General features: G+C 38.9%; 2 protein-coding genes across 3 annotated transcripts in view; both read right to left on the minus strand.

Annotated features, from left to right (window-relative positions):
• Window positions 1-35: 35 nt before the first annotated feature.
• On the minus strand, window positions 36-16,175 carry PWP2 (PWP2 small subunit processome component). Its single transcript, XM_027741921.2, has 21 exons — window positions 16,118-16,175; window positions 15,895-16,007; window positions 15,048-15,142; window positions 14,576-14,675; window positions 13,438-13,581; window positions 12,874-13,009; window positions 12,152-12,372; window positions 11,130-11,273; window positions 10,305-10,375; window positions 9,457-9,593; window positions 8,176-8,324; window positions 7,412-7,559; window positions 6,254-6,404; window positions 5,724-5,904; window positions 4,650-4,797; window positions 3,608-3,716; window positions 3,112-3,177; window positions 2,535-2,753; window positions 2,182-2,332; window positions 1,000-1,074; window positions 36-830 (listed from the first exon to the last, which is right to left on the minus strand). The coding sequence occupies exons 1-21, from the start codon at window positions 16,133-16,135 to the stop codon at window positions 671-673; spliced, it is 2,736 nt and encodes a 911-aa protein (XP_027597722.1). The 5' UTR covers window positions 16,136-16,175; the 3' UTR covers window positions 36-670.
• Window positions 16,176-18,443: 2,268 nt separating this feature from the next.
• The window catches only part of TRAPPC10 (trafficking protein particle complex 10), a 41,621-nt gene continuing 32,969 nt past the window's right edge, over window positions 18,444-27,095 (minus strand). Inside the window, exons 17-23 of one of the 2 annotated variants that reach the window (XM_039380206.1) lie at window positions 26,481-26,710; window positions 25,159-25,259; window positions 24,670-24,796; window positions 23,519-23,614; window positions 21,953-22,130; window positions 21,377-21,571; window positions 18,444-20,533 (exon numbers count right to left, since the gene is read on the minus strand). In XM_039380206.1, the coding sequence (XP_039236140.1) occupies window positions 20,295-20,533; window positions 21,377-21,571; window positions 21,953-22,130; window positions 23,519-23,614; window positions 24,670-24,796; window positions 25,159-25,259; window positions 26,481-26,710 (1,166 nt within the window). In that variant the 3' untranslated portion in view covers window positions 18,444-20,294. Of the gene's footprint in view, window positions 20,534-21,376; window positions 21,572-21,952; window positions 22,131-23,518; window positions 23,690-24,669; window positions 24,797-25,158; window positions 25,260-26,480; window positions 26,711-27,095 lie in introns of both variants that reach the window. The other variant, XM_027741997.2, reaches the window with a different exon arrangement.

Raw genomic sequence — 27,095 nt, forward strand, 5'->3', positions numbered from 1 at the left:
GTAACACATTCTCTTAAAGTTTAAATTACATTGAGTTGGCAGTGTCCAAACAAATTTTTACTACAGTATCTTATGGTTCGTAATTAAACCTCTATAAGATTTGTACATCACAGTAAATATTCTCTCATAGTCATTGCTATGGATGTAACATTTATCCTCATTTTTGAACCTTCATCAGGTTTGGAAGTTAGAGAACTAAGAAAACTGTTCCAGAAATATGTAAATATTAAATCGAAGTAAAACAACATTTAAAACAAGTTGAGAGCAACAGACAGACCTCCAATTAAGAATGCTTTTTAAAAAGGATAAAAAAAAATAGTCCAATGTATGACAAGTCTGCATTACAAAACTCACAATACTTAATGTACAAAGCATTTTTAATAAACTTCTTCCAGCCGTACTTTTAACCTCACTAAGAACACTTTTTTTTCCTTGCTTGAAATCAGAAATTATTAAAAAAAAAAAAAGAAATCAACAAGAAATCAATGCTGTCGAATTTATAGCCAAGGGATACATGATTTATGCCATGGATGGCACTTTGCCTATCCTACATTTCCATCCATATTGTTGGGAAGAGCTAATAGATGCCACTATGAGGGCCACTCCTTCTCAGTGAATACCACTGCATAAAATACTGCCTTGAGGGTTTTCTCCCTCTCATGCAGAGTAACTAGGAACTCAATTTGTCTTTATGAACCTCTTGCATAAGATAGTCACTGTCAGAATCCAACTCTTCTTCATCTACTGATGGTTCTTCAGCCAGACGTTTCATGCCCCGCTGTTGTGAAATGGCCAGCGCGTATTTGATGTTGTAGATGTTCCACTCACAGCTGTAAAAACAAACAGGAACACCTCAGAAACAAGGTGCATTCTCCTCCAGAAAAAAAAACCCACCTCTAGAAGAAGACTGCCTCTAATTCTCTAGTTCCAATAACATGCTATCATCCCCCAAATTACTCCAAGTTTTTGATTTAAAAGTTTAAATGTAACAACACGTACAGTTTTGAAACATCTTCGAAATGACGCTGGATGCTTTTCTGGAGGAACTGGATCATAGGGAGCAGCTTCACTGACCTGGAATAGAGAAAACACACCATTTGCAGTGCAATTCGTTTTTACGTATGGAAATCCTTTCTACAGTCTCAAGATTTTAACAAGCGTACATGTTAACTTTTCAAAGCAAACTTTTAAAGATATACTAAATAAATAAAAGCTCTTTCCTTTTGACTCTTCCCTCAATAAGGTCAGAGTACTCAACACTAGTAATATAATGTAATAATACAAGTAATACTCAATACAAGTAATGTCAGAAATATCTTTTTCTAATGTCAAACTGTGGCTTGAAGAACTAATTCTGCTTGCTGGTAGCAATGAGAGTTTCTTCCTGGTACTACAATACTTTCTGTGCAAGGAAGAGTTTGTTTTAAATCATCCTCTTCTACTTGAACAGCAACAAAAGGAGAAACTTCTTCCAGTCATTCCAGTAACTAAAACATTAATACCAATGTTGAAGCAAGGAAAGAGTTACACAGTGCACTGGTGTTTAACATGCAGGACTCCTTCTCATATTATCTCTCACTTAGCCTGTTTTAAATTTGTAAATTTGCCTTATTTTTTTCCTAAATGCCTATAAATTCTATACTATGAGTGGGCTAAATATAATTCACAGACCAGGCCCAAGTAGTGCTAGAGAACTATACAGGAAAGGTACTAACAGCTAAGAATTCATGCTATAATCACAAGCTTATATACATATATAAATGCAGTCAGTACCTGCAAATTACCTTTCAGTGACATTTAAGATGCATCACTGTTTGAAAAACTCAATTGTCAAACCTACTATCACTCTTGAAATCTTTATGCATTTATAGGCTAAGGAAGCTATGCAAAGTTTTATCTATCAGATTTGAAAATGTTTTGGTAGTATCTCTTCACAAATCCAATAACTTATTCCAATTCTATCATACACACTTGTTAGAATCACAGAATCATTTAGGTTGGAAAAGATCTTTAGGATCGAGTTCAAATCATCGCTTTTACCATTAGTAAAGAAGTTGTAAAAATTAAATAATTCTAACTGTTGAATATGCATTATCTAGAATGTCAGTAGATGTTAAGTAAAAACTGACGGGTTTTAATTTTAAAATGCTTGTGAGCATTTAGACTTTCACAAGATCTCACCTTGTTTTCAGTTTCTGTCCATGCAGCATGAGCAACTTATGAGCCCAAATAAGATAGAACTCCAAGTGACAGGAGATCTCAAATGCAGAGGCCAGGAACTCCAATAATTTCTCCACATACAGGTCTGGGAGCGATGAGCAGATAACATCAACTGTGCAAAAAGGGAAAAAAAGCCCATAGACTTCAACAGAATTGAATTACTATTTGGATCATCCCTTTTAGTCTCCAGCTACAGCAAGAAGTCCTTAGGTGTGAACTTCCCTGTCCAAGAGTCCTTTACACCTCAACTTATTTTGGCTTACACATCTCTGCTTACAGCTAGCTCAGCCAAATTCCATGGAAGATCCACTTACCTTCACTGCTAGGAACAGCCTCTATGACCTCCTGAATTAATTTCTTTTCATTCAGTTTGAAGGCCATGATGATGGCCATTGTGTACTCCTTCCGGCGCAGTGTTTTGTGTATGTTGCTGGGTGTGACATCAATATCCAGCTCAAAAGGATCAAAAATCAGTCCAGAGTCCAGTGAATAGATCAGAAGACCTTCTGTGGTGGTGGCTGCCCAGCTTCGTCCTAGAAGAGAAGTAACAATATTTAACAACAAAGCTGAGTTTTCTAGAATGGAAACAGAAGAGTAATGATGAACAGATGACTCATTTGTTTGCAAGAAATGGGTATGATTAAAAGATGCATCTTTGATGGACCTGTCAGCAATGGCAACGCTTGTAAAAAACACCAGCTCAAAGTGACATACACTTAACTTTCCTAATTACCCACTGCACAGAAAACCAGGCTATGAACCTAGTAGCACTACGTTACATCTGCAAAGATCTCCAAGGCATTTGCACTTCATTATTACTCCTCCAAGGCTCTGCTCTTTTGCTTGTTTTATAAGGAATGCAAAAATCCTAAATTAATTGTCGACACTCACCTGTAGGAGAGAATCGCACACAAGTCACTCTTATTTCAGGTTTAAAGTGTCGGTAACTCATGTCACCTAAAAGAGAAGTTTAGAAGTGATTTAATATGTTCACCAAAAGTTCACAGTCTAGTTATCAAATCCAACTATGATATAACCTCTAAATAATGCAGAACAGGGCAAAAACTGGCAGAGTTTAAGACTGGATAAGGCACAGTCCACGTCTGAGAGATCATCCTACAGCTCAGGTGGTGGGACTGAATTTTGCTCTTTGAAAATTAAATGAGGACTGCTGGGTTCCTTACCCAGGAGATCCTGCATCTCCTGTTTCCTGTTGCTTCTACTATGCAAAAGGATCAGCTGAACACTTGTGTGACAGATCCTTGTGTGTAACACCCAGGTAATTGTAATGTTAAAACTGAGCTCCACAAATCAAACCCTTCCTATCCATGTGAAAGATTTTGGTCCACATAAAACTAGCAACAAGAGAGCAAAGCCAAAGCCATACCTCTCTTTACTCCAGGAAGGGGAATTGCAACACCCTCATCACCTCCACCCCCTTCATCAATCAGAGCCAAGCTGCCAAATTCAGTCATTTTTCTCCGATCCAAGTATTCCTAGAAAAACACACAGTTTCCATTCAAAGCACTGAACCTCTTCTCAAACAGTTCAACCCAGTTTAGAGTGTGGTTTCACACTATTACAATGTTGTTCTACTCCAGAGATGCACTGTTTGTTTCCTCAGCTGCAGCCCTGCTCCTTCGGCCCTTCAGGCTCCATAACTGCACTGTGCTAATGGAAGGCCTGTGTGGTCACATAGCTGTGCAAATGAGATTTTAGGGACCTCCCTGCCCCCCATTTTTAAAACATCCATCCCTTCCAAGGTTCTTTTTCAGCTGATATCCTTTTAAGCCACGTGCTGAGCTGCAACAGCACAACTGAGGGCAGTAGAGAACCAAAGTCTGCTTCGCAAAGCGCTGTGGTCTAACAAGAATACTTGGAACCACAGTCCCTGGAACAACCATCACTCTTCCAGGTAAGGGGATGTTGAAAAGGTTTACTGGAATTATTTACTTTCGATGATTTTCATCACTTACTTTACTTTTGAAGGAATTTAATTTTGCATTTGGCAATATTCAGAAACAGAGTTTATAAAGGCCAGTGATGTTGTTCTGTCTCCACAATAAAACCCTTCATTTCTTTGCTACCACAAACAACTGACATCCAGGGAGTTAGTTTAGTACAAAATGTTGAGAATTTAAAGTTTCACTACAGTTTTAAGTTTAGTGCCAACTAACTTAGTATGTTGAGAGTTCTGCTCATTCGATATAAACACACTACAGTTTGGCAAAACTGTAGCTAGCTGACTGTCAGGAATTAATTCTGTTTTCTGAAAAAAATTTCCTTACCCCTCTCCTCCACACAACCAAGAAAATTAACCCATGCTTAACAAAACACTCATGAATAACACTTAATGAGATGTTATACCAAAACCAAAGTCTTGTGGGGGTGGAGGAATGAAAAAAAAAAAGACTCGGGTGCTCACATACCTCCATTGCATCTAAAGAATGGTTGCATGAGATTTCAAATTTTTTCATAAGAATCTGTTCCTTGACATTATATATACAGACAAACTTTGACAATCCACCTGCCAGAATAGACTGACCATCTGCTGAGTAACACAGAGTAGTAAAAGACCTGGTAAAGAAAAAGAGAAAGTTCACTGTCACATCTGCGCTAAAAGACACTATACAGCGTGAAGACACAAAATAACCACTCCATGTAAAAGTGGAGGTCTTCACTGATACAATATGCACTTAACACACGAAGTCATTTAGCACAAACAAGTCCTTGGTGCTTTACTATGAATCACAAAGAATTTAGAACTTCAGCTTAAGTACTTCCATTCTACTGATTCTGGGTCCCAGCTCAGTGAATGAGCTCTCAACTACACCTTACACAACACTAAGGATGGTCAGAAGAGCTAAAGAAAAAACAATGTTATGACATGATTTAAAGAAAAGGTTGAGAGCTCATCATCAAGAAAAATATTTTTTTTTCTTTTCACAAAGTCATTGATTCTTTTTTTAATTTTGAGTGGGAGCAATATGGAAAAAAACAAAGAAAAAAGAGCAGAATGAAACATGACTTTTACATTATTCTTTTGGACAGCACATGAATTTAATTTGCCTTTAAACATTACCTCACATGCACAGCAACATGTATAAACCCCACACTGTATTAACATTTTATTAAAAATGCAATAGTTTCTGCACACTAATAGTTACATACTGGTACTTCTGCGACAAGATATTAACTTAAAAACCTATCACATAGCAAATGAACAACTTGTCATGAGAAGTTTGATATTTTGCTGGGAATCCAACTGATAAAAAAAAATACACATGCTCAAAATCATGCTGAGCAGCGGATGAACACAGCAAAAGACAAAAAGGAGACATCCAGATGTCAAGTCAGGCAGTGTTTTAAAATCCAACATCAGAATCAAAATATCTGAAAAGCAGATACACTCTGAAATCTTCATGGAGAAAACAAACGGAAAGAAACAATTCAAAAGCAACCCAGTGTGACACCCTCTTTTCACTGCAACCCCATGTACATACTTGCCCTTGGCTGCCTGCTTGGCAGTTATTTTATCAAGCTCCTTCCTCCCCATCTGAAGATCGTGCCTTCCCTCAATTGAGCCAGTCTGCACTGCATTTTCGTGATCCCAAAACGTTATCTGTCCATTCAGAGCAGCAACTGCCAGCTCCTTGCCATCGGGACGGAAAGCAACGACGAGAACTGCAAAGAATTTAATCCACAGTTAAAAATGCAGTCAGATATTTTTCTAAGAAAATACCCCATATTTTTCTAGGCTCTTACGTCAACTACCAGAAAAAGCTTAACAGTAACAAGTATGACTTTACCTTTTTCATCGAACGTACAAATGTTTATCTAATTATAAAGCTAGTATTAAACTAAAATATTTATTGAACTGTTAACCAAGTACTACAATGAGGTATTTCAACTTTTGGTTTTTATAATCAAGAATGAGTCTGTCTGTATTTGACATGTTCTGTTATTCATTACTAGCATATTTTACATAACATTTTTATATTTGATATAAGATGCAAAATGAAATAAAGATTACCATCTGAGTTCATTATTAGTGTCTCCTTAGTTCTCCAGCTGTCTAACATATCCCATAATTTGACTGTTTTATCCCAAGAGGCACTGGCTAGAAGACACTTCATTGGGTTAAAGGACAAACTGCTGATGGGACCTTCATGGCCTGCTAAGACCTAGTAAGAGAATAAAAGGCAACATGGAATTAGGTGAAAGAAACTGAAATTCATGTATTATAGCCATTAAACCATGCCTAACTTGTCGACACATGCTTGACATCACTTTTGGACATGTGGCATGATACACACCAGTGATTCTAAACTTTTTATTTTCACAATGCAGACACTGTATTTCCACTATATAGATATCTACAACTACTCCTATGCACAAGTAGCCTCTTTAGAGACCAAGACTTAGGAATGCAGTGTGCTATTTCAACCCCTCTTATCAGAACAATCAGAACAACTGTGAAAAAGCAAATCATTGCTCTGAGAATTTGTATCCCCTGCAGTTGAAAACACTTCAGAAAAAACACTAATAAAAACTGTGAGTAAGAGTAACACAGATTTTTATGTCATGGAGCTCCTACTCCTCTCAAAAGAAATCAAGGAAAGAAACTGAACCCAAAACTCTGGAGATCCAGTCAAGTATACACTGAGTTGTTATAGTGATCTGTATGCAATGGCTGTGCCAAATTAAATACATGAACTGCTGAGCTCTTCTACTCGTACAAGATGTACAATAATGCTTAAGAACTGAAACAATAAAAACCTTCTAAAAAAAAAATAGCACCCCTGCTCTGCTCCAGCAAAACCCTCCATGAAATCTGTATTGGTCTTAACACAGCACCTACAATTTCTCCATCTGCAGAAAATATGTAGAAAAGAACATCTCTGAACAACTACTGGAAGGAAAGACTCTTATGCCCACTTTTTAGCTCAGCAATACTGGTGTTACCTTACCAGCTAGAAAGAGCTCGTTACTCAAAAATTCTAAAAACTATTTCACAGACAAATTCAAGGTAGTCTCCATGCAATAAATAAAAAAAACATGCTGAGAGAAACATAGTGCAGCTCCAGTTTTTGAATGTAACAAAACCACTTCATGTTGTATTGAAACCCTCCGATTAATCCCAAATTGATACTGTGTTAAATTCAAGCCCTCCAACATTGTAGGCCCTTACATCCAGCAGCCTCCCACTCTGCATTGACCAGATGAATATTTCAAAGGAATCCTGGGAACCAGCTGACACAATCTCCCCACTGGAGTCCACAGCCAAACAAGAGAACTGACTCGGTCGTGGAGACGTGAAGGTGCGGAAATTGCGGTATCTGTTGTAGGTGTGAAAATAAATCATGAGAACACTTTAGGTAGATTTAAAGGTATGTTTTACAAACTTATTTAATGTAGGATTTCATTTTATTTGTAAAGTCTTTCAAGCTATCTACAGAAAAAATATTCTGTGTATAAAATTAGATGTGATGCCTCAGCACGATTCCAAGATTCAAAGTAGTATTAAAAACTCTGCAGAAATAGGAGCCAAAAATAATCAAACAGAAGAGCTCTCTTCTATTAAATAGTGTATGTCTATTTTTGAGAAAATATGGGCTTGCTTACACATCCAGCTCTGTGCACAGTGGTATTATAACAGCTCAACTACGGCAGGTGTTCAGTTAGTTAAGTGCCTTCTCCTCGTTTGAGTAGAGCCAGACAATGATCCTACTGGATTTCCAGCTTCCCTGAGAAAAGTTCTTCCAGAATTTTCTTTACAGAAACTGGATGGAGCGACAGGATTCCTAATTACCATCTAAATTTAAATCAAAGGCTGAACCAAAACTCAACAAGGCAGTACTCACATCAAACAAGCAATTAGCAGTTTGCTGTATTTTGGGGGGGAGGTAAAAGCTGAAGACTAAATGAGACACAAAAGCTTTTATGAAGAGTTACCTGTGCAGATCAAAGGCACGCACTGTTCCATCAAGGGAAGCACTCAAAACGACATAACCAGTGGAAGTAAAAGTTACAGCAGTTACACCACTGGTGTGTTCTGTAAATGTGACAAAACAAAAGCTGCTTGAAGTGTTCCACACTTTCACCTGCAAGAGAGACAAGAAAAGACTTATAATCTCCATCACCGGTTCAGAGAGACAATTAAGGTAAGGCAGCAGAAGAGTAAAGAAAAACTAGTTCTAGAACTCTACATTAGCATAAAAAACTTTCAATATTATCAGTAAGGAATCCTGTGGAAGTGAAGTAAACAGGCCTCAGCTTAACTTTAAACTGCTAAAGACACATTTGCTACATGAAAATCTAAGAGGAGATAGACAAAAAAAGAACTGAAACGAAGTCAGTTTTCAAGGAGAGCTGTAACACTTGGTGAGCATCCTGAGCTTCCAAGCTTTGTACTGCAATGGATAAGACAACTGTCAAATTCAAAACCAACTATGAAGCCATCACAGAAGTTACAACTGAGATGATATTTCAGTTGGGCTTTTTCCCTGAACAAAAAACATTATGTATTTAGCTTTCTGCAGGTTGAGACTTCTGGGGTTTGGCCAGTTTTGAACCCGAACGGCAGAAGCCATAAAGTGGCAGATCTTTTTCTGACACTGAAAAAGTATGGACTGGAAATCAGCTGCTATTGTTGTTCCATTTAAGTGCCAAGACACTGTGGGATTGCTCTACAAAATATCTTAAAAAAAAATAAAAAAGTACCAGTACTCAAAGCATATGATTTCACTTCAAGTCACCCATGAGAAGGTAATTTTTTTTTTTAACAACAAGGTGCTAGAACGGTGCATTTTTAAAAAGTTGCACTTAAATAATCTGAAATTAATTTCATATCACAAACAATTAACAGGGCATGAATTGGGGTGACTGAAGTTCTTCAGTCTAAAGTATCATGGAACCACCATGAGCATACATGAATCAACATTTGACGAATTAGACATTTTGGTGTTTATGGTGAGTGGATCTGTAATAATTAAAAAAAATCTGCTAAAAAAGCATAAGTGATACAATTTGCTGACACTAGTAATAATAAATCAAAATATACATGCTCTAGAGAGAAAAACAAAAACATTTAAGAAGTGATGATGGAAAAGCATTATATTAAGAAAAGTATGTATCAATTACAGTAATAGAGCTTTTGACACAAAAAGGAAAGTCAAGCTGCTTACTATGTTATTAACACTTCAGTTCATATTTCAGCAATACTTCCCCACTTACTTTCCCATCCTCCCCTCCAGTCACTATGTACTGTCCATCTGGAGAATATGCCAAGGAAACCATGCTGTTGAAATGTCCCTGCTGCTTCAGCACATAGGATTCACTTTGCCATTCCCACACCAGAAGCTGACCCAAACCTGTAAGAACAGCAGAAGGATTGACCAGAATTAGGAATACAATGACCCTGCAAATGCAAGTCACAAAACACACAGTTGTAAGCAATGTAAAAAAAAAAACCCAAAAGATTGATGCAGACAGGTCGCACTCTGCATTTTTCAATCCTAATAAAAGCCCTTTCTCTATTATAACTTCAAGGTAACTTTCCTCAACAACCAGGAGCTGTTACTTGGATTAATGTTCCCAATACTACAACAGCGATGCTATCAACCAGCTGATAAATGAGCTGGAAAGAAAAGCAGGGCTGCATAAATAGGGTATGGTCTTGGTTTCCATGCAAATCGTTATGGACTGGGTGGGAACGCTGGAACATCCAGGCAGGTTTGAGATATGGGATGTGCAGCAAGTGGCAAAGGAAAATAGACTGGCCCAGAATGAAAGCATATTATAAACTACAAGGGGTATGGGCTTTACCCCTAACTCTGATAGGGTTTTCATATATGAAACATGTATTTTTTCCTTCATCAACAAAATATTTTCCTGAATCACAAGAGTTCTGTGAGGAGAGACTGATTAGGGATACTTGTTTTACTCTATCTAGTTATGAGAACAGAAATTATTAACAAAACTTTAACATTTGGAGTCAAGATGAGTCAAGAGGAATTTGGGCTTGCACACCCACCATATTCCTCATTTTTCCATGAACAGAGACCCCAAAAAATTTGACAAACCTGAACACCCAAAGGCAATCCAGTCCCCAGTGCAGTTGATGGAAATAGAAGCTATCCTTTGGTCTGAAATACTGAAGTACAAGAAATACCCAGTAAACACACTTGTGTTTTCACATCTTGTGCAATAAAACTTCAAGTCTAATGTTTATTATCTCTCTTCAAGCAAGTTGTTTGATCGCTTTACTGAACTTCTGTACCATTGTAACATCAAAAGCCTTGTACAAATTCCTTTTTTTTTTTGTTATACTCAAAGCCACCAAACAGACATTATTGCCTTATTTGGAACGAAGACAGAGTACCTGCATCCCAAAGATGTGCTTGCCAGCACAGAGCACAACTCTGCACATATAAGAAAAAGAAGGTTTTTTGGACATGGAAATTCTTTAGCTGTCATCCTACAGCCATGGAAAAGAATTATGATTTTATTTTTCAACTTAAGGACAATTTACAAAAAATTTTACACATGCAGAACTTTTTTTTCCAGCTGCTGTTTTCTACAGAGAAACTGAAAACATGAAAGTCCACATGGCTGAAGAAATCTACAGCCAGTAACTAGGAATTTCTGAGTAGTTTTCTCATTCAGACCTTGTTTTTCCGTAATGACCTATGGAATTATGGTATTTATTACATACATTTACAATTCTGCCTTTCCAGACATAACACTACTTAATAGATACTCATGTTTTAAGATTTTTGTGCTGTGTTTATTCATCCTTCACTATTAAACATGGTGTGTACTCAGTCAAACAAACAAGAAACTCCCTCAAAAACCATACACCTCCCACCCCAAATCAATCTAGAAACAGTGATAACCCCATACCTCACCTCAAGGAGTGGATCAGATTGAAATCTGGAAGCTCGTGGAGGTGAAAGATTCCAGAGGCAAAACCAGTGACTAAAAGGTGTGTTTTCTTGTGATAGGCTGCAGATGTCAGGTTATTAAAATCTCCCTCTTTATTGAAAAAATATCTGACATCAAAGAAATAAGAAAGAAGCAAGATGAATGCAAAAGAAAATTACGCTGTTAGAGCTGCCAAATATTTTGATCAAGGTGTCCTATAATAAAGCTGAAAAGGAGGAGTTCCAGAAATTGCTAAATATATGTACTTTATAAAATACATTTAAAAAATATGTACTTTACAAAGCTAGTGAAAGCTAATTCTCTTCTTTTCTCAATGTTCACAGCTGATACAGCAATCTGATAATCAGAAGTGACACCTCATCACATGCAATGGAAAGGATTAAAAGTTAACCCTAGAGGAACTGTCCTTTTGATCATCTAATGCCCATATGGATGGCTCCCATGAATCCACTGGTCATCCTTCTGTATGTGAGTCCTCTTACATAGTATACTTCAAATTCCTTCAGTTTGGAAGTTCACTAAGGCTAACTCAAACCTGGATTGGGGTAGGATACTTCCTTTATACCTCCTTCACAGTGGGGGAGACTGAGAACACTAAAGTTTATCAAATGTTGCTGTCACCCCCTGAAGTCAAGCAATCCCTTCTTGCAAGAAATCAAAGCCTCTAAACTTGGAGGGTACTGTAATAAAGATCTCATTACACTTCTTGGGTTTCAAACAATAACAGTACACTACATGTCAGTATTTCTTATATTATTAAAATTGCAGAACATGTTGTTCTGAAGGTGGAAGGTATTGCCCTTCATATAATCAAGATAAGACAAACAGATGTTCTACCAGAACTATTTAGAATGGGACCTACAGTAAATTTTTAAATCCTGGGCAGTTTTATTCTGCTTTGAATGAGTGATAACAGCTGAAAGAAAAGCCCTATATAGTAAATCCCCACGACAAATCTGACTGTGGAAAACTGGAAACCACTTACTTTGCGACACGTGAATATTTAACCTTATTTCTAGTCTCCTGTTCACTTGGATTGGCTTTTCCGTGGATTTCTTCACCCTTTGGCTCTTCAAGCAACTCTTCATCGTTTTCTCCTGCATCCTCTTCCTTAGCTGCATCTTTTGGGGGCATGGGCTTCAAGCCATCAAGCTCTGTGTCACACTGCCACACACAGAGAGCTGCATCCTGGCTAATTGTGTACAGCTAGAACACAAACACATGATTATTGTCCAACACCTCGGCTTTGTGCTCTACTGCTAATATAGACCTGCAGAAGGGTCAGCAAGTGTGCACTCTGTTGTGAGGATAACACATTACTTAGCCCTCTTAGAATCTGAGGCGTTTTGATCTGGAAATTTCACTTCTCCTGAGAACCAGTGATTTACTTTACGTGTTCTCAAAAATTTTTTGCAAGGACCAAAGGTAATTTGATTACCGGGTAACATTACAGTTAAATAATTTTTTCATGTTTAAAACTATAATATTTTAGGGGAGCAATTTTCAATAGCTTACTCACAGTCTAAAGTTTATTTTTTTAAATATCCATGGAACTGCAAACTCCCAATCACAGCAGAGGAGTCAAGAGACATATTGCTTATGCACTTTCTAAATTCTGAGATATTGTCAAAATAGTCATCTACAGGTAAGACTGTGCTTCAACTATTTAAATATTAAAATTTAGGAATGTTGTGTGATTATACATACATCTAGACTGTTCTCTTCAAAAAAGCAGGCTACAATTACATCCTTATGCCCTCCAAGTGAGTAGTAGATCAAGTTTGCCCATCGTTCTGCTCCAAACACCCACGTAGACATGTCCTTGCTTCCTACTGCAAAACATCTTAAAAAAATAAAAAAAAAAAAGGCAGTTTGAATTAGAACACTGGTTTGAAAAACTTTTCACTGGGTGGTGAATGTTCTGAGCACAAAGACACCAGTCACCACTTCAAAAGTAATTTTACACACAACAGAGTTGTAAACTGAGGTTGGTGACTGCAGCAAAAGTAGAAGGGGTTAAATACATTCAAAATGTCAACCATGCTCACATTCCTAAGACACGTTCCTTTTATGGATTACTAGGCAAGAATCCCTTGTTGATCCCCAATACATGCATATTTTATACTTTCTAGTCTGCCTAATTATATTTTTTAATTCAAGACAGAGTTTTTAAAGCTAGTACAATACTTAATAGGAAAGAAAATGGATTGTAACATGCATACAAATATTAACAACGTGTGCAGGTAGACAGTGCTTTAGTTTAACACTCACTTGGAATCATCAGTCCAGTCAATACAAGTTGTTTCATCATATGGACCATAGTAGGTTTTGTCCAGAACAAATGCATTGAATTCTCGTTTCTTCCCAGGAGCATGGTACAGATAAGCAAGGTTGTCTTTTGTAATCACAAATTTCCTGTCATATGGGGGGGGAGGGGGAAGCATAATTGCACACAAAGCTGTTAAATCAAACAAACTGTTCAGTATAGACTGCAACACAACAAAATAAAATGTTAAAAAGGCTCCTGCACTACTGCAACAATAAAAGGGGATTGCTTCTGGATGAAAAATATTTTCAGATTGATATTATCCCCCAGATTATGCACTATAAAAAAGAAAACCTTCAGTAAAAATCACTTAAGGTGAATAGTCAAATATTTATTCTCCAATTCTCATAAAAGAAGGAAAAATTCAAACACTTAAAACAGGATATTCTATTTCAACCTCTCTTCACCTCCATACGTTGGCCACTTCCAGAAACACAAAACATGTGCACCCACACCTGTTACATATATCCTTTGATATGGTCCTCTTTACAGCATAATTCCCCAAGGTGGAACTGTGATTCCAACTTTCAAGCAAAACCTCATTCAAGATCCCTCTAAGTCAATCCCAGTGAGGAATGTTGCTGAAGGGGGAGCTTCACACTTTTTCCTCTCACACTTCTGATGCTTCTAACATTCATGTCACCACAATCTGGACCCATGACCACGCAGTTAAAAGATAAAGGGTGTGAAAAGAAACACCAAATTCAGAGAACTGCCTCTTCCAGTAGTGCAGTTGTCTTAGACCAACCCAAGTCAGCACTGAAAATGCAACCCCACAACTGCCAGCTGATTGTCCCCACTGTGGGCTCCTTCCCCTTGCCTACAATATAAAATGCAGTCAAGACTCACAGCAGATCTGTGTTTATAAAAGTCCCAACACAAACAACATCTGTGACAGGCAATGCTCCTCCAGTATCTGTTTCCAGGGCTTTGCTTTTCCTCTTTTCTTCCCCTCTCAACTTTACAGATAAAATCTACCTTACACTGATTAATAAGTATCGCCCCCAGAATGCCTTCATAATCTCAGCTGGTTTATGGGGTAATTTCTGCTGTTTTGTTCTAAAGCATGCACTCTTTACTTACTTTCCGTCAGGGGAGAACTTGACACTGTGAACTGGCTTGTGAAAATAAAACTGATGTATCACACATTTACCAATCAAACTGACAAGCAAGGCAGCTCCCTCTGTAAGGGCAGAAAAAGAAGGGTCATGAAAATAATCAAGTTCCCAAAGAAAACATAGTCCTAGCAAGCTTAGTTTTCTTTCCTTAAAGGGGAAGGGGTAAAGTACCTCCTCAGAAATTTTTCAAGACAGTGTGCTTAGTATTATTAAGAAGAAAAATACAAAATGACCATACATTACCTAAATTCTGTAAAAAGTTCTTTTTAAGTTCAGTAATTAAAGAACTCCTCCCCAAAAGTTCCAACATAACTTTTAAAGCAGAGCACTTCTAACCTGTGCTAAGGTTGAATACCTAGCAACACAGATTTTCCCCTCTCAAGGCTGAATTTTCACTTCATTCTCTTATAAAACAAATGCCTCCTTTGCAAAAGTACCTTCATCAATCAGAATGGCAAGAGTTCCATCTGGAGAGAGCCCCACGCACACAATATTAAGCCGTGTAGCCAAAGGAAATGTCTCACACTTGTTACTACAAAAAAAAAAAAAGATGAAACAGTAAATTTGTGACAAGGATGTAGAAAGAACAGTCATCTTCAGTATCAGTGAAATATGGTCTGATACCTATGATAAAGCTACAGAATCAACTCAGATGTGAAACTTTCATTAGCTGTCAAAATTCCATGAACACTGACTATATGGTTGTTCTGTGCAGGACCAGGAGTTGGACTCAATGACCCTCCGGGTTCCCTTCCAACTCGGGATATTCTACGATTCTGTGTAAGACACAGGCTGCTAACTGGAATATCGGCATAAGGAGAATCAACCACAACCCTGGCACACAGGAAAGGCCGATGACACTCTAAGCTTTGCCGTATACAAGAGAGAGAGCACAAACAGAAGCACATAAGGAAACCACACCACTAAATCCAACGCAAACTGTTTTTTCCCTCTTTGCTTCTAAAACACACCTTTACATGCTTCTTACGCTATTCTCCCCACGCAACACCCCGACAGGTATTCCACCAGGCAGATAACCTTTTAACGCCAAGCCGGGATATTCTGGAAGGCCGAGCATCCCGGAGAGCCTCAGCCCACGGCAGAAGGATGCGGGAGCCGGCGGTGCGGGAGCACCATGGACAAGGCGGCCTCGGGTCGGGCTCCACAATCTCCTCAGAGCTTTATTCCCCCCGAAATCCCGGTGCTGGCCCTTCCCCGTCCCTCCCAGCCCTGTCGGAGGGGGCCGAGGGGGAGGGAAGCGGTAGGGGCTGGGGGCTCACTCACTTCTTGAGGTCGAAGAGGGAGACCCTGTTGCCGACGGGGCTGAGGAGAGAGTTTCCATCGCGGGTGAAGCTGAGGTTCCCGCGGCGGTACACGGTGCCCAGCAGGCCGGAGAACTGCGCGGGGAGGAAGGGGAAGGGTGAGCGGGGCGGGGGAGAAGGGGAGCAGGGGGGAGAGGAGCAGGGGGGAAGGGGAGCAGGGGACGCCGAACCGCGGCCGCACTCACCCGGTAGGCGAAGCGCATGGCGGACACACGTGTGGAGGCAGCGCCGGGCCCGCGGAACTGCGGCCGGGAAGGGGCGGGAGGAGGGAGTGGGGATCCCGCACATGCGCCCGGGGAGGCGGCGGGGCGGGTCGGGGAAGGGGAAGTGGGAGAAAGCGCTGAGGGGACTCCCGCCCTGCGGGTCGGGATTAAACCCGGTCGGTAGCGCTGGAAGGGACCGCAGCGGGTCGTCTGGTCCCACCTCCCTGCTCAAGGGCCACCTTGGCACAGGATTGTGTCCAAACGGCTCTGGAGTGTCTCCAGCGAGGGAGACTCCACACCCTCCCTGGGCAAACTGTTCCAGTGCTCGGTCACTGCACAGGAAAGGAGTTCTTCCTCACGTTTAGGTGGAAATTCCTGTGCGTTAGTTTCTGCCCATTGCCTCTTGTTGGCGTCCCTGAGATATTGCCTGTTCTTCTCTAGGTTGGCATCCCTGAGAAGATCCGTCCTCTGACACTGTCCCTGTAGATATTTGTGCACCTTAATGAGGTCCCCTCGGTCTCCCCTTCTCCATCCACAGATTGCGCCTCTTCCCCCACAGCCGCTCCCGTCCCTCCCCAGGACGGTGTTGTCGGTGTTACGACCCAGCAGGATAACTCTGGTTCTTGTTAATACACCCCTCGGGGTCACTGCAGGACCTGGGCCTGTTCGGCCTAGAGAAGAGAAGACTGAGAGGGGATCTCATCAACACCTACAAATATCGCGAAGGTGGATGTCGGAGGATGGTGCCAGACCCTTTCCAGTGGTGCCCAGGGACAGCACGAGAAGCGTCGGCCATTAACTAAAATGCAAGAAGTTCCACCTCAACACGAGGAAGAATTTTTCCCGGTTGAGGGTGAAGAGCACTAGAACAGGCTGCCCAGGGTGGGCATGGGTTCTCCCTTCCTGGAGACATTCCAAACCCACGTGGAAGAGTTCCTGGGACACCTGCTCCAGGTGTCCTTGCCTTGGCAGGGGAGTTGGATTGAACGATGTCCACAGAACCCTTCCAACCCTAACAATTCTGTGATTCTCTAACTAGAGTGAAACCACACTGAATGACTGGTGTATAGATAAGGCAGGTTTATTTTAAAGCAAATTAATTGCAGCAGAGAGGAGATGTGTGTACGTTTTGGTTATTTTCTGTAAAAGTATAAAAATACCACAAAGAAAATATAGGAGGAAAAGAAAGAAAGAGATGGAAAGGTTAAAAGTAGATAGTGAAAAGATATTACCACCCATGGATCCAGCGATGAGACTTGATTGTTGTAATTTCAACATCCCTTGGTCACAGTCTTGATCCTTTGGGTTCCTTGGGTTATATACATTCAAGTGAGCATTAGAACACCTAGATCTCTCCCCCGGGAGGAAATTCTTAATGTCTGATGCAACCAGCATTGCAGGCACCTTCTTCTTACGGAGAGCTCCTGAAAAGTGTCAGGAGGTGCTTTGGGGTCCTTGGTGGTCTCGATCCCCTTCTCTTGGCTTTGGCCACTCCTTGACCCCAGTTCTGCACCTGCACTGTATGTTGTGTGGTCACCAAGGACGTGAACAGGAAAACTGGCACTGGAAAGGTGCTGCTTAACCTTCATACAGCCCCACATCCTGTTCTAACTTGCCTGCTTGAATGGTCATCTGTGTTTGAGGCATAACAATCCATTAACTCCATACTTCTGCAGCTGGGCCCACAGCTCCCAGACGGGACAGGATCCAGGGAGTGAAGTAGGAGCAGGATAATCACTTCCAGTGGGATGTGCCTGTCTGTGTGTTTTGCTGGGGCAGCGGGGCAGACACATAGACAGCCTGGAGCTAACAAGCTTTAAGGATGTAGTAGATCAGAATGCTGATGTATATGTATATGTTGCCAACTTGGCAAAGGACGCAAGGTTCATATAACCTATAGCTGAACTATCCTCATTATAATACTAAAAATCACACCTACAGGGTAACGAGACCCTGCCCAGGTGAAGACCCTTTCCCTGAGCATGTATAGAAGTTAGCTGGGAGTACATAACCTGTATGGAAATTACTAACCATTTGTAATAGAGGGTTACTGACACTGAACTTCTGTGTATAAATAATGGTGCAGAAAGTCCAGAGGGATGTGCTTGATTTGTGGAATACCACAGAGCACCCAGGCTTGTGCAACCTCTGAAATAAATAAATAATCAATGTCTCTCTCCAGGGTGTAATTATTGGCTTGTTGCACACAGGGTCATGAATCTGATTTTTGCAGACGACAGTAGCTTTGGCTAAAACTGGTGAAACAATCACTCCTTCCAACAAAATAGAAGTCAGAGCAGCAGAGAAGTTGATTTCTTTTTAAAACATGTATATTTAGAACTGTAACGCTTACAATTTCATTAAACAATCTTAGTACAATGTGTTTAATCTAACAGTATATTACAGAACAATGTGAAAAATGATTTAATAGCAAACCATGAAAATGGAATTAATAATACCTGCAGTGTCAAAGTCACTAACTTGTTACCTTTTCCAGTCAAGGAATCCCAGCAGTCATTCGCACGAAATGATGCTTTGGGTTTTATCCAGAATAAAATGGTATGATTTCCACAGAGAAAGGGCATTCCTTCACAGAAAGAAGATGCATAATAAGAACATTTTCAGCTAGCAGGTCTACTTTATACATCTATTTAGACTTCTTTTTTTTAAATAAAAAATAATAATTAAAAAAAAAATGTTTAGACCAGTGCAGGGTGCCTATTAATTTTTTCAACTTAATTGCTGTTCCTTTTGGAAAGAGGGTTTGTTTTTTGTTTCCCCTTTATAATTTAGCAGAAGCTGAGTTTAGAAAAAAATAATAACAATGAATTTGTCTAACAAGCAGCTCCTCACTTTAGTTTTACTGACAAGTATTTGACATGGGACAGTTTCCTCTGTGGAGTCTGTTGACAACGCACCATTATAGATCTGCAAGTAGAAAAGGTCATTCTCACATTAAATGCACAAGTTTCAGTATCAGAAGCAGGACATCAGAAGTTGTAATTTTTCCAGTCACAGGTGGTTTTGCAACATTCACAAAAATTACACTTTTTTTTTTTTTTACATTTTTTGTATTTACATTTCAGATATAAATAATGAAATTCTTTAAGTTACATGTTTTAACTTTGCTTCACGATTATTCTACATCTGCAAGCTTTCCTATATCAAACCAACATCTTTCTTTCATCATGAATGCAGAAGTCTGGCCTCTAATCAGTAATAATTACACTAAGCCTTTATGACGAAAGGTTGACTGTTCAAGTATCACATCATACTGAAATTTTTGCCCCAATTTAAAAATTGGGGCAGCAAACGAAGCCACTTGGAAATGGTAATAAAAGAAATTAATCTGGGAACTCAATAAGCCAAATAATTTATTATTAAATTCTATCAATATCTTTCTTTGGTAAGAAATATGCAAGAGGATGACCCAGCCCCCACCCCAAAAAAAAAATCATATAATATGTGACATCACAGTGTCTACTCTGTGAAGGAGAAAGCCTCAGAAAATTAAGGAATTTTGTTCAGTTAAGATTGTTTATAGCAGTAGCTCTTCCATGCATCTAAGTATGGAAATGATGGAAGTTTAATATAAAATTGCAATGGCAGGAATTAACAATGATAAAACAAACAAAGAAACTAAAACCAAACCAGTAAAGCAACTGTCACACCAGTGAATGTGCTGTTGGATGCTCTGTTATGTTTCTGGCACAAGTGTGGAAAAGCCTGTAAATTATTACATAAAAATTCAAGATTTGGATAATTATATCATCCAACTCTACATTCTAAAATATGTAGGAAGCATGAAACAAATCTCTCAGCTGCCCGACAGAAAAAAATAAAGAAGTGGTCCAAATACTTGGATTTTTTGCTTTTGTCGCCCTGTGTTTTGATGCAGGATGTGACTGAAGGGAGAAAACCCAGTAGCTTACACAAAACATACTAAAGTGGCAATATAAACTAGCTGACACAAGCTTCACTGTACATTTAAATTGATACAATTGTCTGGTGCTTCCATGGCCAGTACACGTCGAATGCCATAGGTCTCCTTAGAGTTAATGTTACAACGAAGACTAAATCAGGTCATTTATCCTTTAAAGTGCTTTCATATCCAGTTTCTAATGGGGTTTTTGTGTTCCTTGTTTTCCATACCGAGTTGTCACGTGACATTGACTTCCAGAACGTGGTCGTCCTTGCTGGGAATGACAAGGATTTGCATTCCCGTGCTGCTGTTGAAGACCTGACCCGGAGAGAAGGCTTGGAGCCGGGGCATCGGCAAACCCTTGTGCTCCCCGCTGGCTGTGGAATGCAGGCTGCCTCTGCTCCTGATGCTGCTGCTGTCAGCCTGGTCATCCACGTTCTTGTCCACAGACAGGTTATCATTTTCAATCCAGCTATCTGTTTAAAACAAAAAAACCCCACAGTTTTATTCTACGGACAGATTAAACGACTTAAAGGATAATTTCAGAGCTCAGGCACACTTGTCAGTTTACCACCTGTTCAGATACTGAGCATCTCTGCTGAGGTAACAGTCTGTGCACACTTTTAGGCCAGCACCAGATGTAACAGTGAATTATACTGGTTTGTAAGGAAAATTTCAGTAGCATTACTTCACATTTGTCACAGGCCAGAAGGGTGCACACTGGCAGTTCCTGGAGCTCAGCTGACACATGTTGCTTGCACAAGTGAATTCTCACTAAGCTCTGGGATTACTTCACAGTACAGGTAAATACTCTGAATGGCTGTGGCAATTTAAACTCTTCATTTCATCTGGTCTACATGCCACAAATTTTCAGCGGTTCTTTTGTTTCGTACTTAATCCCTTAAAAAACTGGGAAAAAATTTCAAAGCTAATGAAGACACACTAGATGTTTAATTTACAGAAAATGAAACTGCAGGATTAGAGGGTTATCGAATAGTTTTCGCTTGATTATAAATTAAGGAAGAGACAACTTCCATGACAGTGACAACTACTTTTCAAACTAATCTTTAAAGGAAATGTAAGAAAACAATGCATTTATTATTCCTCCTCACAGATTGAGGTGGCAACCCAAATTCAAAGTTCCATTAGAGCAACATTTTATAAGTTTTTTCGAATGAGAACTGTTAGTGAGGGTCAGTAACACAGACACCTATGAGTACCTGGCCAATATATTTCTTGCCTTGCTTTTCTCTTTACACAACAACACAGCAGAAGCAGAGTAATTTCTGTAAGTAGCCACATAGTGAAGAGAGCCTTACCAGCATCAAGTTGCATGGAGTGAGCAGAATGGTGAGGGAGGTATTTGAACAATCTGACATCAGGGAAAGGCAGATTTCCAGCAAACAGTGGCATCACTTCCATGTGGACTTTGTGAGTTGCTCGAGGTGCTACAGGCATAGATATCACTCCAGAACTTTTTCCACAGACTGCCCAGTTACTACTGTTGTCAACAACTGCAAGAATTAAGAGCAAACACTATAAAGATCTTCTGTGAAAAATGGAGAGCCCTCACAATAATTTATTTCAGCATTTTAGCAACATCTAAAAGCCCACCAGCTTTTATGCATTAAGAGCTGTGCAAGGTAAGAAAACAGCTCTACACAAAAGGGACTATATTTGGGGCCCAAGCAAGTATTCATCCATTCTGAAGAGCATTTATATTCCACTAGAGGACAGATTAAAGAGAAAAACTAAAATATTCTCAGTCTAGCAAAATGCAAACTGCTTTATCGAGCAGCCGTACCCACAATACAAGAACATCTGCCATATAAAGTGTGGCAGATGCCATTCTCAAGAAAAGAGTACTGGGGAACTTTCAAGAAAAATAGTCTTACCTTCATACATAAGTTTTGTTGTGCAATATCCATCTGATTCTGTTAATGCTTCATCTCTGTCAACCTCTGAGAGGTCAACAAGTCGGGTGATTGACACCTCTAAAGAGCAGAGGGAGCCTGTTTTACAGTACTCTGCCCCCAGTGGTGGGAAAATCTCACTTTTCACATGATACAATGTCTGTCAGGAAGAAAACAGTGCTGTTGTCAAGAAAAAAGGGGTGTTTTACTTGTGTTTAAATTGAACTGGACAACTGATACAATACAAACTTAACTTTACATTTAACAGTCATATCCTGTTAGATCTTTTTAATGCAAGAATCAGTTACAAGTAATGTTCACTTCATTATCTTGCTCGGTTTACAAAAATCGTAGAACATAGAATCCTAGAACAGTTTGGGTTGGAAGGGACCTTTAAGACCATGTAGTTCCAACCTCCTGCCATGGGCAGGGACACCTTCCACTAGATCAGATAATCAAACCAAATTTGATTCAATCTGTTTTTCATACCAGCAGTTGAGCATACCATTTTTTCCTTCACTTTTGTGCTTTAACTCAGCATTTCAATGTTCCTAAATGGACACTAATCTTACTATTTAAAATTTTTTTATTAGTTTCTTAGCACCTCCCTTTACAGGAAGAGTAATTCTGAGTAATACAGGAGAACTACTTCAACCCTCTTACCCTCACAGTCCCCCAAATAACAGTGCCCACACCAAAGAGCTAATTTTCAATTCCTACAAAATTAAATTTCTACCAAAACCCCCACTGTTTAACACAGCTAGTTCTCTTTAAAAACTCCAGAAAGGTGCTGATACAGGTGCCAACAAATGCTTGTTACATGCCAGCAGGTAAACAGACACCTAAAATATTGCTCCAATGCCAGTTTGCAATAAGCAGGTAGGAAATGCAGCAACACTGAAGACAGACAAAAGGATTTAACCCAATGAAAGTCTTCTCATGATGCTAATTTTTGCCCAATCATCACAAAGGGTAACACTGAATTTAGAGATTACATTAAATAATGTTGATATAAGCTCCTATTAATGGAATTTTATCTAGACTATAAGCTTCCTAGCTGATCAAAGGAATAAAAAGTTCATCCATAAGGGAAAAGGAGAAACATTTAAGATAATGGCCTAGAAAACCCTAAATATTTCATTAGAGGAGCTCATCTCAAGCACTACAAAAAGCAACTCAGATGCTTTCAATAGCACAGATTTTTTGGAAATTGCAATTTGCTTTGGAGAGCACAGTCTTAAGATAGCAGGAAAAAAGCAGCTTAGTAATCTACAGAGTCTCCATGGCTCAAATCCAGGAAGATGAAAACATAAAAAAAATTAAACAAGACCACGAGCAGGTGTTATGGCCCCAACCACATTCCTGTGGCAAGGATATGATTCCACTATATCATACCAGGCTGCAGATGTATCATTCACAAACTGGTTTTCCAATGATTCTAAGCAAGTATTAATCTCATGATGTAAATAGAACTTTCCTAATATATTTCTTGACTTTCCCTTTCCATATATTAGGAAACCCTTTTCAGTTAAGATGTGCTATACTCACAAAAAAATTTTCCACTTGGAATTCATAAGTGAACGGCTTCAGGGTGAGAGACTGTTCTTCAGAGGTAGCTGGACAAAAGCTGACTGAAAACAGGCACTGCAAGGAGAGAGGAAGCTCTTTTGTCCACTTCAATTCCCATACAAAGAATATTGATTGCTTACTGTATATGACCTGAAAGAAAATGTTTAAAGTGTTAGCTCCTTCCTTCCTCTGGAAAACAAGTGGAAATGTACATATATATGTTAGTCTGTTCTGGCATTAATATAGTTTATAAAATTAAATTAAGTAAATCATTAGGGAAATATGCAAGCAAAATAACTAGCAGTGATTTTTTTTTCACAACGCACATCTGTTTAAAAGGAGGGATTTCACTGTCAGAATCAAGTGTTTCAAAAGGGAACACTTCACATTCAAACATGCCTGGAAAATATCTTAATCAAAAGTCAAATTTAATAAATATATTAATATGTCCTTATATGCTTTTCCTAGGCACCAAGAATGACCGAGTTAATATGTTCAGACAAGGCTGAAAGAAACTTCACGGTTGCCTAAGAAAGTTGTGGCTGCCCCATCCTGGAGGTGTTCAAGGCCAAGCTGGATGGGGCTCTGAGCAACCTGATCTAGTGGGAGGTGTCCCTGCCCATGGCAGGGCATTGGAACAAGATGATCCTTAAGGTCCCTTCCAACCCAAACCATTCTATGATTCTGTGAACAAGGAACTGTTCTGCAACTCAACTAGTTTACAGCTGTATTTAACTGGAAAACTGTGTCCACCTGATTTTTTTTCCTAAAACCTAATGACAAACTGCAGCCATAAGATGAATGCATTAAACGTCAACGGTGATATTACATTTGTATGGCTGTTGTTCAAGCAGGTATATAGTGCTCTGCATGAGATGAACAAGTTTGAAAACTTATCTAATAATCTTTGCAAGTTTTAGAATTATTCTGAGATCTACAAGTGTCAATGCTGTCCAAAGCATCCTTAAAAATCAATTTACTCAGAGAACTACAAAGGTCTGACCTAACTCAGCTACCAGTCTTAATTATTACAAAATCTACGTGCAGAAGTAGTGCTAACAATTTCACTAAAAGGAACTTTCATCTACTTGTCCTGCCAATATGCTCATAAACCACCAAGTGAATTTTACCTGTTGAGATGCAGGGTTGAGAGGTACCAGCTGCAAATCTCTACAGTCAGCAGAATTTTTTAGGCTGTAGTCTGAAAGCTGGAAACAGAGTTCTGACAAATTCTGAACACAGACTTGCACATATTTCCTGAAAAACGCGACACAGTTTGTTCAATGAAAGCTGAACCGTTACATTGAGAGAGTCCATGTCCATAAAACAAGGCTGTAAAACACCCTCTCTCACAATAAACAAAAACAGATAACTACACAGAAACAGCTTAGCTTGGTTCATCTTGTGGTCTTATTTCCAAAACAGCTGAAACCACAGATTTGTTTTACTGTCGTGAAAGAACACTAGAGGAAATGCACATGCTTCCAGTGGGAAGACAATAAAAGCTCAACTTAAATATATTTAAAAAAAAAAAAGGCTGCTATAAATATTACTTATGAAACTCCAGCTCCATATTTTATAAGAAGAAAGAAACAATAAATACTTAATGAGTACATTACCGTTTGCCAGCTGACAATAAGGAATGCTTGGCATTAAAAGGGATGCAGAATGTTAATGCAATAATAGTGGAGTAAATCGACCAAGGACAATCAATGGTCACCTAAAGAAAAAAAAAGGGAACAAAGTTCTTATCCATAATGGTATTTGGCATAAAGACTTTGCTTTTCTTCTCCTTTCTAAGCAAAACTTTTCTCACAAAGTGTCTACATCTAATGCATCCAGAATGGGAAGAAGAAACAAACTAACAAACAAACAAAAAAATCAGTATGTTAAAAACTAATCCGAAAAAATAATAGGTTTTTGTTTGCCTGTGAGTGGGATATCAAATATCAAAGCAGCTTTTCCTACAGAAACTGACATACCCAGTTCTGAAGACTGAAAATAAAGGAAGGGGAAATAGAAGAAAGAAGAGGTAAAAGGACACTAACAGTACCACTAGCATTTTGATACAATAACCTGGTAAAGGTCAGTGTCAAATAAATTGCTATAAGATCTATTACTTACATGTCTTTTTAATACTTTAATATATTAAATTCAAGCTCAAAATATTTTAAAAATATTTAACGTATATGTCTTTTAATTTGAAGCAGCACATTTGACTGAAGAATTTCTCCTGAACTGAACGCTGCCATTCTTCCAACTGTAAAGCATATACATTTAACAACGTATTTTATATGCTGAAAAAAACCCCAAACTTTTGTCACATCACATTTTAGCAACGCTGGTCTGTAGCTATTCCTTTCTACCCAGCTCCTCACACACAAGGATGGTCAATTTTAACAGGGAGTAACACTGTGAAAGGTGATGGTTTCAAGATCATTTTGCTGTCAGTTGAACAGTTTATTTCCATAGTACTTATTTTATTCACCCTTCATAATAAAAATTAAGAGGAAAAGCTACCTCCAACTAAATAATGTGACACTACAGTGTTCAGTGCCTCAGCATGGCATACAGATTCTTTGCAAGTGGAAGAAATATGTTTCCCATGAATCAGAAGTGGGAATTTAAAGACCACCACAACACCTTTTACAAAGTCACAGGTATCCTTCATGCTATATAAACTCTGAGTGTTAGAACATTAAAACTCAGATTGCTAGCCAGGGGAACAGTTGGCAATATATTAAACATAGTGTATCTTTCTGCTTATGTTTACAATTTCTTTATATTTATAACATTTGCTATGATTTTTTTGCATGTACATCTTTTAGGGGAAAATAAGTTCCATACAAGCAGTTCCCCATCACCACCACTTCTATTTTGTGAAGTGCTTACCCCTGTGATCCAATAAATTTCAAAATAAAAATGTTAAACTACATCTTACTTTTTGGTCAACAGTAGCCATGCAGTTGTCTCGTTTCTGCTTCTCTTTGTTTTTTCTGTGATTTTCTTTATTTACAGTATTTTCTTTCTCCACTGCAGATTCTGTGGCTGATGGCAAATACATGACTTCTAGTTCAAATTCAATCACATGATACGCAGGAGCCACTGGCAAACTGATGCTTGTAATCTTCTCAGAAGATTGAATCCTTAATGATGATTCTGAGATCTTTTCTATAATTGTGTAGAGTGGGTGAAAACAGAAATAATAGAAAAATATGTGGTGCCATAACCACTTCCTAGCAAGATCCCCCCTTTGCAAAAACAGCAATGAGCAACCATGTTGTAAAACTCCATAGTAACCTCTTCAAACGATATCTCTATATTTATATCTATAATCTGCACATCTTAAATATAACTGCTATTCACAACTTTACAGGAGTAACACGCTATCCTTTCTAAACAGCCAGAAGGTAACCATGTTCCATGTAGTCCTTTTAATGTTCAAGAAAGAACGAAGAGGACAACTTGATAACAAACTTCAAACCAGCTAAAGAGCTACTTTATGCCATCATATGACATTTACTGAAGTTTTAACCAAGTCCTGCACCTCCTTGGT

Source organism: Pipra filicauda, unplaced genomic scaffold, assembly GCF_003945595.2.
Source record: "Pipra filicauda isolate LSUMZ 115617 unplaced genomic scaffold, ASM394559v2 scaffold18_size4552066_pilon, whole genome shotgun sequence".
Lineage (NCBI taxonomy): Eukaryota > Metazoa > Chordata > Aves > Passeriformes > Pipridae > Pipra > Pipra filicauda.

Bases quoted from the DNA above. Each gene is read 5' to 3' on its own strand.
- PWP2 (XM_027741921.2), bottom strand. The intron at 13,010-13,437 runs GTGAGTGTTAAA...TATTTTTTTAAG, and splicing joins GACTGGACTGATGATTCCAA to ATGTTTTGCAGTAGGAAGCA. The intron at 2,333-2,534 runs GTAAGTGGATCT...CTTTTTGCACAG, and splicing joins GGCTGTTCCTAGCAGTGAAG to TTGATGTTATCTGCTCATCG.